The 15,906-nt window shown below is 44.0% G+C and overlaps 1 protein-coding gene across 3 annotated transcripts in view; it reads right to left on the bottom strand.

Moving 5' to 3' along the window:
- The window catches only part of TAF4B (TATA-box binding protein associated factor 4b), a 177,982-nt gene extending 162,584 nt beyond the window's left edge, over nt 1-15,398 (bottom strand). For all 3 annotated transcript variants that reach the window (XR_005749491.1, XM_040354095.1, XM_040354096.1), the window contains exons 1-3: nt 15,268-15,398; nt 9,037-9,456; nt 2,827-2,966 (exon numbers count right to left, since the gene is read on the bottom strand). Coding sequence is in view for 2 of the 3 variants with exons in the window: in XM_040354095.1 (XP_040210029.1) it covers nt 2,827-2,966; nt 9,037-9,376 (480 nt within the window). In the remaining variant the exon portion in view is untranslated. The remainder of the gene's footprint in view (nt 1-2,826; nt 2,967-9,036; nt 9,457-15,267) is intronic.
- Between the last annotated feature and the right edge of the window lie 508 nt (nt 15,399-15,906).

Here is a 15,906-nt window from a genome sequence, read left to right as displayed (position 1 = left end):
CTCATCAGTTCAGTACTCTCCAGCGCTTAAACCATTTTTGGGCGTTTGACATGTGCTTTAGGTCATTGTACTGCTTTAAGACACATGACCTCTGACGGAAACCCAACTTTGACACTAGGCGCTACATTGCACCCTAGAATTCTTTGGTAGTCTACAGATTTCATAATGCCATGCACACAGCCAAGACATCCAGAGCCTGATGCAGCAAAGCGCTTAACCCCAAGGCCCTAGTCACACCCAAGCATTTGTCAGCTTGTAAAATGCTCAGCTCTGAAGCCCCAAAAACGCCCAACAAGCAAAATCCCATTCATTTTAATGGCACCTGTTACATATGAGCTTTCACTAAAGATAATGTGGTGATGGGAGGGATTTCTCCCTAGTGATTTATATTGGCTTAATAAACGCCTGAAGTTGTAAAAACGCTTGTAATAAACGTCTAAAATGCTTTTAAAAGAAAAAGCTTGAAAAACACCAGTAAAAAAAAAAAAAAAAAATTCGATACACTCAGGTGTGAATGGAGCCTCAGAACATCAGAAAACCTCATGTTTAAATGTAGGGACTATTCTTTTCTTTATAGGCGTCTTTTTTTTCTGAAAACCGTAGAATGATGGGCTTTACCAAAAAGGCTGCAATTTTGTTTCATCTGTCCACAGCACATTCTCCCAAAAGGATTTGTCAAACTCTGATAAATTTTCCTTTTTCGTCCATGTCGATTAGCTACAGTGCCAGGGGCTGTTAACTTATCGATAATGTTGCACACAATTGACACAGGAACATTAAGATCTCTAAAGACTGACTTGTAACCTTGAGAATGTCCACGTTTTTCCAAAATGTTTGTTCATTTTAAAAGTGATTGTAAAGATTTTAATGTTTAAAAAAAAAAAAAAAAAAAACACACTTACCTCTCTGCTGTGCAGCTTTTTTTGCACAGAGTGGCCCAGATCCTCGTCTTCTGGAGTCCCTCAGTGGCCGTCTCGGCTGCTCCCCGCATCAGCCAACCCCCCTGGGAAATGCTTTCCCAAGGGGGTAACCTTGCAGGCGCGCTCCCAAGTCCTGCATTTGCGTCCATAGACACAAATGCCGGACTCGGCTCCGCGTCGGATTTGATTGATAGCAGCGCAGCCATTGGCTCGCTCTATCAATCTATCCAATGAAGAGCCGAGAACGGCCTGAAATCCAGCGCGTTCGACGTGGGACTTTCGATGGCTCACGTAAGTAAACGGGGGGGGGGGTCTACCAAGCATCAGATGTTTTTTCACCTTAATGCATAGTATGCATTAAGGTGAAACAACAGGAACCTTTACAACCCCTTTAACTAGTTGCTGATGTGATTTCTATATTGTCAGCACCTGTTAATTAATATAGGTGAGTTTAAATTACTTCTTACAATTTTGAAAAGGTGCCAATAATTTTGTCCAGTCGATATTTTGGAGTTGTGTGGAATGTGTCAGATTTAGCTTTGTTTCTCCACTTTTTTGTGTCATACCAATACAAAATGTGTGTGGCCATTACTGTATGTACAGGGCCAGTTACACTGCGATTTGTAGAGTCCGGTGCGATATTATTCAGTGGTTCAGGTACAATTTCTTTTAAGGTAGCTATGACTAAGCATTGAGGTTCAATGCGAAACGCGTCAGCTGTTTTTCCCACTGTATGCTGGTTCCTGTAGTGCATTTTTCTTTTTACCCAATAAAGGGCACGTCTTTTTAAGACTTTGGAGTGCGGCTGTCCATATATTCCTTTCTCTGCATATCCTGCGCATTGCCTGCACCCGTTGGTTCTTGAGTGGACAGTGATTACCTAGGTGTGCTCACCTGGAGCGGAAGTTTCCTCACCTACAATTTCTTTTAAGTTTGACACTGGAAATCACACCTGAGCTGCACTGAGAATTGTACCCGACTTAAAAAAAAAAAAAACAAACACACTGCGGCCAGCTCACATGTACCAGTAATTGGTATTGGCGAGCACCTGAGAAAGTATTGGTACTCGTAGTCTTAAAAAAAAAAAAAAAACGAATATTGGTGCATCCCCAAATAATGAGATCAGAAAAGTAGAATACAAAGTACTGCTTCTGTCCAAAGTAACTACTTACTCTACTGATGAGAGTAAATAAAAGGAGACCTGAGCGCCACCTAATACTGAAATGTTGGTGCATTTTAGATACCACCTAGAGCAAAAGTGTCAAACACAAGGCCCATGAGCCGAATTTGGCCCTCCAGGCCATTTCCTGTGGCCCTCGCACCTTTTCTGCATCTGGCGGAAAGCTCCAGCCCTCCTCCAGACCCTTACTTTCTGCTTTCAAGCAATGCATCCAGCTTCTTCCCAGCATAAGGTAAGGGGGTGCACTGTAATGTAAGGGAGGGTGGGGGACTCAACTTCTGATGGTGGGGTGGCTCTTGACATCTAATATATGGTGAGGGGATGCGCTGGACATCTAATCTTACAGATACAAACGGCCCTTTTGAGGGAAATCATAATGCTGATGCGACCCACGATGAAATGGAGTTTGACGCCCCTGACCTAGAGTATGGAAGATGGGCTGCATATTCTGGAGGATTTTCACAAAGAATAAAATGCAATGATGGCCAATATATCATTTTATAATATATAAATTGTAAAATGAGAGTCTGTCACTATAGCATTAGCACAGCAGTCTTTGCCCTGAAAACATAGTTTATTACCTGCTCAGCATATCCAACTACCTGGACCATATTAAATAAGCTTGTGCATTACGTTACATAGTGTTTCACGAATGGCGTTAAATTACAAAATTTTCATGGAAAACTCACTGGAATGAACTATTGATACAATGAAATGGCCAGGTACCTGTACATTGGAGACATGAACAGTTTGAGTATTTGAAGGTGCAGAGGGTTTGGTACTTTGAACTTGTGCCTGCGCTCGGGCCAGAGCCTGTTGCGAGACCAACATGAGCTGGCCATTGCTACTCCTGACAAGAACAGTGCCTGTAGAGAGGGAAAAAAATAAATAAAAAAAATAAAGTTTAAAACAGAGTTACAACCGCACAAATTCTATAATCCATCCATCTATCAAAAAAAAAAAAAACACACAACACAATCTAACAAAGTTCAAGCCAGGAAACGGAATAAGGAATGTACAACCATTATTTTTATTATTCTTTTTTTCTTCCATAACAAAGTTTTAGCATATTTGAGTGGTGTTCAGGCATCTTGTATACACTTTTTGGCCATTCTGGGATGTTATATCATGGGCGTTAATGATGCAGAAAGTAGAAACTGGATGGCAAGTCTGGCAATGCTTTCTATCGCCAGTTTTCTCTTCAGCCTATTAAATCAGTGCTTTGCGCAGGCATTTACGGTAGTGGAAAAAAAAAAAAATGTTGCCTCAAATGTCTCCAACACGTAACAGTCTGGCCACTGTACATATAGTTGTGCAAGTACAACCTGTCTCGGCTGGGGCTGCACTTTGGCTTCTTCACCTTGTCCAGGATCTAAGATCACAGTAGGCAGCTATCAATCCATTTGCTTACATTTAATGTCAAAAAGCCATATTCATGTTTATATATCCTTAAACTCTACTAGCAAGGTGCGTCAATAGACATTTCCTTTCCTAGCACAATGCTTACTCATTTCAGCTGCAGCAGAGTCGCTCTTTCCTGCACACTTCTGAGCTGGACTACAAGCAGCCAGGTCAACAGCCCAATGACAGGAGGTTCAGCTGTTGTCACAACAGTAATGCCTTGTGTTGACAGTTTTTTTGTCAATGGCATCAGTTTGAGAAACTTCTGAGATCATTTATAATTCACTAGCAAATAAACTTGGCCTGCATTTGACCTTCAAGTGGGTTTTAAAATTCTCAGACTTGTATAATCAATCTACTGTGTCCTTGAAAATCACAGAAGATTGATTAAGTGCAAAACCGGCCAGGTTCACAGTGGGAATGAACAGTCCATATATTTTCAAATTCCCCAACCACAGAAAACAAGGCATGAACATTTTGAATAACCCCTCAGGTTTGGGACAATCATTGTGAAATTTCAATTGACTTGATTAAGAAGAGGTAAAGGCTTTCTAGGAATAGCATTTTTTTGCTCACAGTAATGTGCAAGGTGTGCAGCACTAGATGTATGTAGTCAGAGACCAATGTGCACTACCTAATGAGTCCACAGTAGCCAGCATGTGGCAAGAAGCTGAAAAAGTAACTTCATGATTGTGACGAGACCCTTGCTCGCTTCCGCTCTCCCGACACTCCTCTGCTACTATTGAGTCAGCTTGCAGATCGCAACGTCTGATGGTTCGGTCATCCAAGGCTCCGGGATTCGAACTACAGCTATGTGCCGTTCGGGATCCATAAGAACAAAACACCAGGCAGGCTGTATGTAAGTTCAAACAGGACTCTCTTTAATGGCAGCATTCTGCTGGTTATATACAGTTTACAAGCTTATCATCAATCAAAGAACAATGAAATCTCCACCCCCTTTTCACACACTGGGGCTTCCATATAGATTTTAGGTAGACACTCTGGTGCCGACCCTGACAAGACACATTTCTTTAGATAATGACATCAGTGAAGTTAATTACTAATTGTAACAGAATACGTTATCTAGACAGCTTGGCTCCGCATATAGAAGAGGTAATTACTACAGCGTTATATATATAAGGTACATGAAGCAATCAGAATAATTAACATGACGAGGTGACTAGGCGTCTCGTCTGCAATTCCCCACTATACAATACACATACAATGAACTTCAATCACATTCTAAAAGACATTTAGTTGAGGTAATTATCTCCCAGAGACGTCCCGTCGCTGACAACAGCTATTCACCTGCAGAACACAATAAAAAAGTATATCACAAGCCGGCTCCACTTAGCATTTCAATAGCCTGAGCTAAGCATTAAAGGGTCATTGTCCTATTGACCTAGTCAGGACAAAATAAACCACTTGTAATATGTCCCATCTCATGTAATACATGAATTATGATTTATCAGCCACCCTCTCCTGTGTAACAGATGTCAAGTAGAAACACTTTAGCATCCCAAGGTCCATGACAATGATCCTTAGCCGCCTCCACTAAAATGTTAGTGGCCACCTTGCCTTCTGCAAATGAAAATGCACATCACAGTACAGCTTGTAAAACATGACAATAGTCAGAATTCTGCCAGATAGGCCACATGTTGTGCGCCTGGTAGGGAGCCCAAATTAGGGGCCTGGAGCAGCATCAAAGATTTTGTTCTGGAACAAGATAACAGCAATCAGCTGAGGCACTCAACGTTTCCTCAGGGCCTGCAGTGAAACCCCACTGATTGCCCCATGTGCTCCCACTCTCACATACCTGGAACGTGCCATTGTCAAGAAAATCTTCCCTTGCAGGCTCACGGAAAAGATGCAGACTGAAGGGGTTGAAGGTGTCTGGTATGAAGGAATCACAACACAGGCATTAACAGATTTCCTGTGGCTGGGTCGCTCAATTATCAGGCAGAAAATGAGATAGCAAATGATCAGCTTGTTTCATCAGTGGAAAAATGGGCCCAGGAGTATCTGGTTGGGAGTCTTATCACTACATCAAGAAGAAAAGGCCAAATTTAAAAAAGGTAAACTTTACAGGATAAAGGATACATTGTAGCATATACGACAGACCCAAGCAATGAGCCAATAAGTCGTGTAGCCAGGAACCGATATGTAAAAGTTTCAGAGTAATCCTATCCTACTTTGTTCACGTCGCTGGTCCTGTTCAGGCTTTGTACTTTACAGTGGGTATACCCCTGAAGGGGTCTCCAGGGTGTGTGGGCCAGAGGAATAGACCTGTATAGCACCCTGTGGCTAAATGCACTTGTTGCACCATGAGCCACGAGGATATCTGAATGCAGAATGCAGTGCCAGAAGAACATTACAGGCCAGCACCAATACACCAACATCTGAATACGGTTCGAGGTATACACAGAAGATAACTAATCCAAAAACTGCCAATGACCCAAAGGCAATAAGCAGTCAGGCAAACTTGAGAAATTGAAGAGCCTATTTGGATACAAGAAGGACATCCTGAGCCCTAGAGTATCTGGGTGTGCCAAGGACAGTTACCTGTTTTCCCAGATATCGTAGTTCAGAATGGTTATGTTTGTGTTGCTACCTAGAAAAAAAACATTGTCTCATGGAATGAGCAGGATTATATGGATGCACTGTTCCCAGCAAAGTTTTTGCCAGTGTCCAAAACTAAAAATGCCAATCAACTGCCTGCTTTTACTACCCTTTTGACATCCATGCGAATTAGACCACACAGAGTAAGTGGTATCACAACCTGGCTACGTAAATCTCAAGACTGGATGGACACAAATTAAATTTGGCAGGCAAGACAGATCATAGTGTGTGTATGTGTATGTGTATATATATATATATATATATATATATATATATATATATATATATATATATATATATATATACACATATATATATACACACACACACACATATATACATACATACATACATACATACACATATACACACACATTATCTCACAAAAGTAAGTACACCCCTCACATGTTCGTAAATATTTTATTATAGCTTTTCATGTGACAACACTGAAGAAATTACACTTTGCTACAATGTAAAGTAATGATTGTACAGCTTGTATAACAGTGTAAATTTGCTGTTCCCTTCAAATAACCCAACACACAGCCATTAATGTCTAAACCGCTCGCAACAAAAGTGAGTACACCCCTAAGTGAAAATGTCCAAACTCGACCCAAAGTGTCAATACTTTGTGTGGCCACCATTTTTTTCAAGCACTGCCTTAACCCTCTTGGGTCTGGCACTGTAGTCCTCTCTTCCACTTCTCCATGATGACATCACAGAGCTGGTGGATGTTAGAGACCTTGCACTCCTCCACCTTCCATTTGAGGATGCCCCACAGATGCTCAATAGGGTTTAGGTCTGGGGACATGCTTGGCCAGTCCATCACCTTTACCCTCAGCTTCTTTAGCAAGGCAGTGGTTGTCATGTTGGAATACTGCCCTGCGGCCCAGTCTCCAAAGGGAGGGAATCATGTACATGTCACAGTACATGTTGGCGTTCATGGTTCCCTCAATAAACCGTAGCTTCCCAGTGCCAGCAGAACTCATGCAACCCCATACCATGACACTCCCACCACCAAGCTTGACTGTAGGCAAGACACACTGGTCTTTTTACTCCTCACCTGGTTGCCACCACACGCTTGACACCATTTGAACCAAATACATTTATCTTGGTCTCATCAGACCACAGGACATGGTTCCAGTAATCCATGTCCTTAGTCTGTCATCAGAAAACTGTTTGCAGGCTCTTGTGCATAATCTTTAGAAGAGGCTTCCTTCTGGGACGAAAGCAATGCAGACCAGTTTTATGCAGTGTGCGGCGTATGGTCTGAGCACCGACAGGCTGACCCCCCCCCACCCCTTCAACCTCTGTAGCAATGCTGGCAGCTAGGGTTGCCACCTCATCCCTTTAAAACAGAACACATATGAATTCCACAGGTTCTGAGGCTAATTTAATTTAGATAAGGCTCCACGTGAGTTCAATTACCACCTTAATCAGCCACAGAACCTGTGTAATTCATATGTGTTCTGTTTTAAAGGGATGAGGTGGCAACCCTACTGGCAGCACTCATACATCCATTTCCCCAAAACAACCTCTGGATATGACGCTAAGCACGTGCACTCAACTTCTTTGGTTGACCATGGTGAGGCCTGTTCCGAGTGGAACCTGTCCTGTTAAACCACTGTATGGCCTTGGCCACCATGCTGCAGCTCAGTATAAAGGTCTTGGCAATATTTGCCATGTTGAACTTTCAGTGACCAGTAAGAGAGAGAGAGAGCGCAATAACACCAAACTTAACACACCTGCTCCCCATTCACACCTGAGACCTTGTAACACTAACATGACACCGGGGAGGGAAAAAAGCTAATTGGGCCCACTTTGGACATTTTCACTTAGGGGTGTAGACACTTTTGTTGCCAGAGGTTTAGACATTAATGGCTGTGTGTTGAGTTATTTTGAGGGGACAGCAAATTGACACGGTTATACAAACTGCACATTCACTACTTTACATTGTAGCAAAGTGTCATTTCTTCAGTGTTGTCACATGAAAAGATATAATAAAATATTTACAAAAATGTGAGGGGTGTACTGGGAATGCTGTTCACAAGGTTTAGGCGTGCGTCTATGGGAATGTTTGACCATTCTTCCAGAAGCGCATTTGTGGGGTCAGGCACTGATGTTAGACGAAAAGGCCTGGCTCCCAGTCTCCTCTCCAATTAATCCCAAAGGTGTTCCATGGTGTTGAGGTAAAAACCCTGTGCAGCCCAGCCTAAACTCGCTCATCCATGTCTGTATTTATATTTTGCTTTGTGCACTGGTCCAAATCATTTGGTGGAGGGGGGTTTGTGTGGGGTTGTTTTTCAGGGGTCGGGCCTAGTTCCAGTGACAGGAATTCTTAAGGCATTAGCCTCAAGACATTTTGGACAATTTCATGCTCCCAACTTTGTGGGAACAGTTTTGGGATGGCCCCATCCTGTTGAAATAGGACTGCACACAGCAAAGGTCCATAAAGACATGGATGAGCGAATTTTGGGTGGAGGAACTTGACTGGCCTTCACAAAGTCCTGATCTCAACCAGATAGAACACCTTTGGGATGAATTAGAGCAGAGACTGGGAGCCAGGCCTTTTTGTCCAACATCAGTGCCTGGCCTCATAAATGCACTTCTGGAAGAATGGTCAAACATGAGAGAGAGAGAGAGAGAGAGAGAGAGAGAGAGAGAGAGAGAGAGAGAGAGAGAGAGAGAGAGAGAGAGAGAGAGAGAGAGAGAGAGAGAGAGAGAGAGAGAGAGAGAGAGAGAGAGAGAGAGAGAGAGAGAGAGAGAGAGAGAGAGAGAGAGAGAGAGAGAGAGAGAGAGAGAGAGAGAGAGAGAGAGAGAGAGAGAGAGAGAGAGAGAGAGAGAGAGAGAGAGAGAGAGAGAGAGAGAGAGAGAGAGAGAGACAAAGAAATACAAAGTTGTTAATGAGACAGTACTTACCAGGGGGAATCTGGAAGTTCGCTGGTAACTGAATGGTTGTCTGAGATGCTTTGGGAGGAACTGCTTGCTGTGTTGTCACTTTGGGGCCAATTGTCATTTTTGATGCTTGACCTACTACAGGTGAAACTTTTGTTACTAGTGTGCACATAGGCGCAGAAAGCACGGAGGCCTGGGAAGCCGGTACCTGGCTCAGGCTGGCAGTGGGTCCAGACACCATCTGGGAAGTTTTGATGGCAAGATCAGAGGAGGACATTGCAGGCTGACTCTTGACAAGGACCCCATGGTTTAAAGTCATGGCCTGGCTCACCACAGCTGCAGAGGTAGCTTGTACCGCATGCATCACGTACGAGTGTATTCCAAAAGCAGCACCAAGCGCAATCCAAACATTCAGCACACCTTAGGCACCGGTACAGGAGGAATCTGTGTTAAAAGTTCATAAAGACATTACAAGATACATACATCTATCAACATAAATGTAACACTCTCCCATTAACCCCATTATTATCACTTAGTCACCAATCAGTTAGTGCTTGCCAACCCCTACTGATTAGCAGCATGCTGGAGCTATGTTTATATATCTATAGAGCAAGGGCTCACACACAGCAGATGCCAGCGATGAGCGAATCAGTATGATGAGTTATTTGGCTCTTTCCGAAAAACCTATGACCATGCACTTTCCTCAGACTATTTCTTCAGGGAGAAGACAATTTGTAAGGCTTCATCTACAGGGGTACATGAACTCGTAACTCCATGCAGAGGGTTGAGTTTATGCAGCCGAGGTGTGTGCGCAGCCAGCCTGTGAAAATCAATGAAAGCCTGAGGGCCACAGCTGCTGTACGGATCTTCCTGCACATACTAGTATTTACATCCGTCTAGCGACAGACAAAGCACTGGGTCTGTATACCTACGACACAGAGGTATAGATCTATGCTCCTGTGTTATTGAGGCCCATCTAAAAATCGAATTTTCTCCCAATTGTTAAAGTCCATGGACAAAGTGACTGTACAAACAGCCAAAAACGTATTTGTTTAATTTTTGATAGAGAGGGTTAAAAGGAGAAGTCCAGCCTGAGCTTTTTTAGGATGGGCTTCTCCTAAGGGTCACAGGAGTGCAATTAGTTTTGCACTCCTTTGACCCGTTTTCGCTCCCCGCTGACATCACTGCCATAAGTCGGGGCAGCGCGTCATCACGACTACCAAGTCGGGATCCACCAGCTGCCCTGATTGATGGCAGTCTCAGCCAGACAGCCTCTCCCTGCCCCTCCCCAGCTCTGTGCTCCAGTGAGCATGGAGAAGCAGAGAGGAAAGACGCTGACTGACATTCAGCAGCTTTCCTCTTGGGGATCGGTTCTCCGTGCAGACAGCGGGGGACAAATGGAACATCGGTCTGATGCTCCATTCACAGAGGAAAGTACAAATCAAAATAAATAAAATCCATACTTCGGTTTTAAGTCAGACAAAAAAAATTACGCCATCTGTGGCCCAATTTGGAGATTTCTGGTCACTTCCTGTCCCAAAGCCAAACAGGAAGTGAGAATAAATCTCTGCAAATTAAGGGAATTCCTTGAGGACCCACAGGTCACCTGGACTAGTGTTCCCCATTGGAAGATTTACTCTGATGATTCAATGATAATGGTAAACAGGACAAATAGAGAGGGTGAATCTCCTTAACACAGGCACAGACAACAATAAAAACTGACAGGTATTCTAATCCATCTCCACTGTACCCAAAACATAAAAAAAAAAATATGTTGCCTTTAGTTATACTTTAACCCTTCACATTACATACAAACACACCTACAACTCCTATGCATCGAAAATATTTTCAGTAATAATCATGACAATAAAATAAAATTCCAGGTATAGACATTTTGACAGTTACATACCAAACCCAGCTAATTCCTTTGAAAGCTGGAAATCACTATATGCCCAGGTTCACACTGGGCTGCGCGAGTGAAGCCGTGCGAGTTCCGCTGAACTCGCACGATTTCACTCCCGCCTATCAGTCCCGATTTCGGCCGCGATTACAGAGACATCTGTGCAAGTTTCTGCACAGATGTCAATGTAAATCACGGCTGAAATCGCAAAAAGTAGTACAGCAACTACTTTTTGAAATCGGTGCATCGCCGCAGATGAGGCATCGCACAGATTAGGATGGTGCCATTGCCAGCAAATGCTGCCGTTTTGACATCAGTGTGAACCAAGGCTAATACACCTCACTTCTACACTGTATTCACTGCACAATTATTAGGCAAGTGAGTATTTTGACCAAATCATAATTTTTATGCATATTGTCCAACTCCAAGCTGTATAAGCCTAAATGTTTATTGAATTTAAGAACATCAGGTGAAGTGTATGAGGGAGGGTGTGGCCAAAGGCAGGGGTCGACAAATCCCGGGCGCCAGGTCGCCATGGCGACTAGAAATAGGGTCCTGGCGACTTGGCTTGGAAGGGGGGGCAAAAAAAAAAAAAAAAAAAAAAAAATTTTTTTTTTTTTGTGAGCTGGCACCATCTGGTGGTGAGCCGTTGGTATTACAAGTTATTACCACCAGATGTGTAAGCTGGCGCCATCTGGTGGTGGCCGTTGGTATTACAAGTTAAGCATTACAAGTTAAACAGCAATTCTAATGTAATTTTTCACTATTTTCACTGCCATCTTCTTCCCTCTAATTAGAACCCCCAAACATTATATATATTTTTTATCCGAACACCCTAGAGAATAAAATGGCGATCGTTGCAATACTTTCTGTCAAGCCGTATTTGCGCAGCGGTCTTGCAAGCGCACTTTTTTTGGGAAAAAATTACACTTTTTTTAATTAAAAAATAAGACAACAGTAAAATTATCCCCATTTTTTTTAATATTATGAAAGATAATGTTACGCCGAGTAAATTGATACCCAACATGTCACGCTTCAAAATGACGTCCGCTCGTGGAATGGCGTCAAACTTTTACCCTTTAAAATCTCCATAGGCGACGTTTAAAAAAACTCTACAGGTTGCATGTTTTGAGTTAGAGGAGGTCTAGGGCTAGAATTATTGCTCTCGCTCTACCAATCGCGGCGATACCTTACATGTGTGGTTTGAACACCGTTTACATGTGCGGTCGCTGCTCTCGTATGTGTTCGCTTCTGCGCGCAAGCTCGTCGCGACGGGGGGAGTTTTCTGGCTCCTAACTTTTTTAGCTGGCTCCTAGATTCCAAGCAAATTTGTCAACCCCTGGCCAAAGGAGATCAACACCCTACATCAGGGTGTCCCCATCAGTGCCCTCTTACATCAAGTGTCCATCCTATCCAAATCACATCCGATTTTCCCCACCGCTCGTGTGTGTACCCAGTAAACAAAGTGAAGCGCCATGTAGTGCAGCAATAGGCAGTTTATAAATGTTATAACTCACAAAAGAATATCTTGTCAAATCCATATCTGCAGTGTCCCCGTCCTGCCGATGATAGCAAACCACAGTCACTGGAGGTGCTCACAGGGCTGGAGATGTCTGTGGTCTACCCCCAAGCTGACATCACTTCCACCCACAGGATTCCTGGAACTTCTCTTCCAGCAACTGTGGTTCGCTATAATCGGCAGGACAGGTTCACTGCACATATGGGTTTGGCTAGATATTTACTTTATGAGTTGTTCTAACATTTTAATAAACTGCTGGAGAAGTTCTAGGACACCTGTGGGTAGAAGATGGAAGTGATGTTAGCTTGGGGGTAGAATGCCAGACATCTCCTCCAGCAACCGTGGTGTTCCATCATTGGCAGGACGGGGACACTGCAGATTTGGATTTGACTAGACATTTACTTTGTGCATTGTTATAACATTTTAATACCGTATATACTCGAGTATAAGCCGAGTTTTTCAGCACATTTTTTTGTGCTGAAAATGCCCCCCTCGGCTTATACTCGAGTCACCTTTTTGCACCTGCTCTCCCGAATTTTGGGGACCCGGCACACATGTAGCCCCACTCTTCCTCTACAAGTGTGCAAAGTTTGTTGTCCGGGGGACCTACGGCCGGGGAGCACCGATTTTTCAAAGCCGGGCACGACTCCCATGTTAAACTGTAATTTTTCCAGTGAATTTGAGGACCTGGTATTGGTCGGTCGCAGGTCCCCTGGACCGGAAACTAAGCACACATATAGTCCCATTTCCCCTCTACAAGTGTGCAAAGTTTGTTGTCTGGGAGACCTACGGCTGGGGAGCACCGATTTTTCAAAGCCGGACACCCCTTCCATAGACTCCCATGTTAAACGTTAGTGAGGCATGGGCACAGTGAGGCATGCACATGGACACCCTAGGCTTATACTCGAGTCAATAAGTTTTCCCATTTTTTTGTGGCAAAATTAGGTGCCTCGGCTTATATTCGGGTATATACGGTAATCTGCCTATTGCTGCACTACATGGCGCTTTGATTTCTTTATTTGGTTCACACATACAGCAGCGGTGGGGGAAATCCCATGTGATTTGGACAGGAATCGCACTGTATTCCTGTTCAAAGCGCATGCGATTATTTGCAGTGCATCTTGCGCCCATTTATTTTGTTTGGACATAAACTGCACTGCAAAGTATTGGTATTTGGCATCGATGAGTACTTGACTGAAAGTAGCAGTACTCGCTGATACAAAACTGGTATCAGCGCGTCCCTAATGTACTCTGTACAAATCAATGGCCAGCACCAGCGCTGTTCACACGTAACCACTCTTTCAATCAAAAAGTAAATTGGATGGCCGCACACTTGTAAAAATAACTTCATCGGTCCATATCACAAACATGGTTATGAATACACGCCACTGCTAGTATAACCTGTAGTATATACTGTACACCTTTTTGTAAATTTCTTCTTCTAAATACCTTATTCCTTCTCCCCAATCAGCAGTCACGTGAACGCCTGTTGATCTCTCCCTCCGATGTATGTACCAGGGAAGGGAGGGGCCGGGATCCCTCTCCTACATCTGCCGGGCAGTCACGTGACCTACCTCCCTAGTGACCTACCTCCCTAGTGTATACATCGGAGGAAGAGGGCGACGAGCAGTGACTTCTGATTGGGGAGAAAAAATACAGTATTTAGAAGAAGAATTTTACAAACAGTTATACAGTATATACACTACAGGTTATCCTAGCATTGAGGCTGGTAGAGGTTGGGTGCAGTAATGTGTGCACTGCTCGGAGTGGTGCTACGAGGAGAGGGGCGGATTACATACAGACTAGCTGACAGGCGGGGAACACAGGACAGCAGAGAGCATGCTGTGGATGATGGAGGCATTTACACTGACCACAGTGTCAGGGCTCAGCAGCCATGATACACCGTGGTCAGTTTACAGGAGGATTGTAGAAACTGGCAGGATCAACCAGGTATTTCAGGCGATAGAAGGAGCCAAATGACACAGCACAAGCACAGTGTTATACATGCTTTTAGGGAACAGGATTTTTTATTTATTTTTGGTTAAATGCTTTAAGATTTCTCCTACCTGTATTCCTGTCCTGCATGCGTTTATACAGGTTTGTGATGAGGACCAATAAAGCTATTACCTTTCAGAAGTGTGTGGCCGTCCAATTTACTTTCTGCAGTTTCTGGAGACGAGCGCCTTTGCTGTGAACCCCGGATTGTACCTACCTACCCAGCTTACACTCTTTACAGCGGTTTATTTTTACCCACCTGTGTGAATGTCTCCACTGAAAAAAACGCAGCTTCCTTCACATCCAGATATAAAAATCTATCTTATCTTTTTCAGCCATGTGAATGAAGTTTCTTGCATGTTAGGCTGGATTCACACTTATGCATTTTTAGTGCTTTTTGCAGATTTGCACTACAGAATGTGTTCCATAGGAAACCATGTTAAATGGACTGTAATGCAAAACGCACTAAAAATGCATAGGTGCGAATCCAGCCTTAGACAGTATGCACTGACATGTCCCTGCAGTGTGATTGGTGGGAATGAGCCCCTCCAAATATCTCAGCCAATGGGAACACAAGAGCCAAGACACAGGCTGAGCCCCTGCTGACAGATGGAAGGAAGTCTGGATGGGGATGAAGGTGTCAGACTAGTACAGGAGGAAAGCCAAGTCCTCTGTCAGTGTAGGTAGGTGGGTGCGCCTTTCATACAGTAATTGGGAGAACCCGAAGTCGTTTAGTGACTTGCAGGGGAGACACACGTGTTAGAGGAATATTACCACATGAAGGTTATCTATCCGCGCAACCGGCCGGACACACTCCTTGCATTGCTCGGTAAGCACTTACCTCCTCCCAGCACGGAGCTGTCTTGTCCGGTCTCCGCAGACACCCAATGCCGGGAACCGGCCGATATTTCTTACCGTTCTACCAATACTGGTCAGGAGTCATGCGGCGGCACTGGAAAGGGGGTGGGGTTACAGACGGCATGGTGCCAGGCATTGGCTAAGAGGCGGCAGAGGGGCGGGGCAGCTGCGGAATAAAAACTCCCGCCCTTTTGTTGCTTTCCCTGGGTGCCGTATGGGGTGTATAAGGTGACCTATGTGTGCGGGGTCCAGTATAAATGTCACGAGGTGTAACGGCATCCCAGGTTCCCTCAGTGCTTGTCTACCACCATCTACAACGTCTAACAAGCTCCTCAAAAGCGGAAAGTACTTATTGGGGCATTTTTTCTGGCTCCATTCACAGTGCAGCGTTTTTCTGGCTTTTTTTTTTTCTTCTGTGCATTTTTGAGCTTAACTACTTAAGCCCCGGACCATTTTGTTGCTAAATGCCCAGGCCAGGTTTTGCGATTCGGCACTGCGTCACTTTAACAGACAATTGCGCGGTCGTGCGACGTGGTTCCCAAACAAAATTGGCGTATTTTTTCCCCCACAAATAGAGCTTTCTTTTGGTGGTATTTGATCACCTCTGAGTTTTTTATTTTTT

This window comes from Rana temporaria, chromosome 5 (assembly GCF_905171775.1).
Source record: "Rana temporaria chromosome 5, aRanTem1.1, whole genome shotgun sequence".
Taxonomy (NCBI): Eukaryota; Metazoa; Chordata; class Amphibia; order Anura; family Ranidae; genus Rana; species Rana temporaria.
This window is presented reverse-complemented; position numbering and strand designations above follow the sequence as displayed.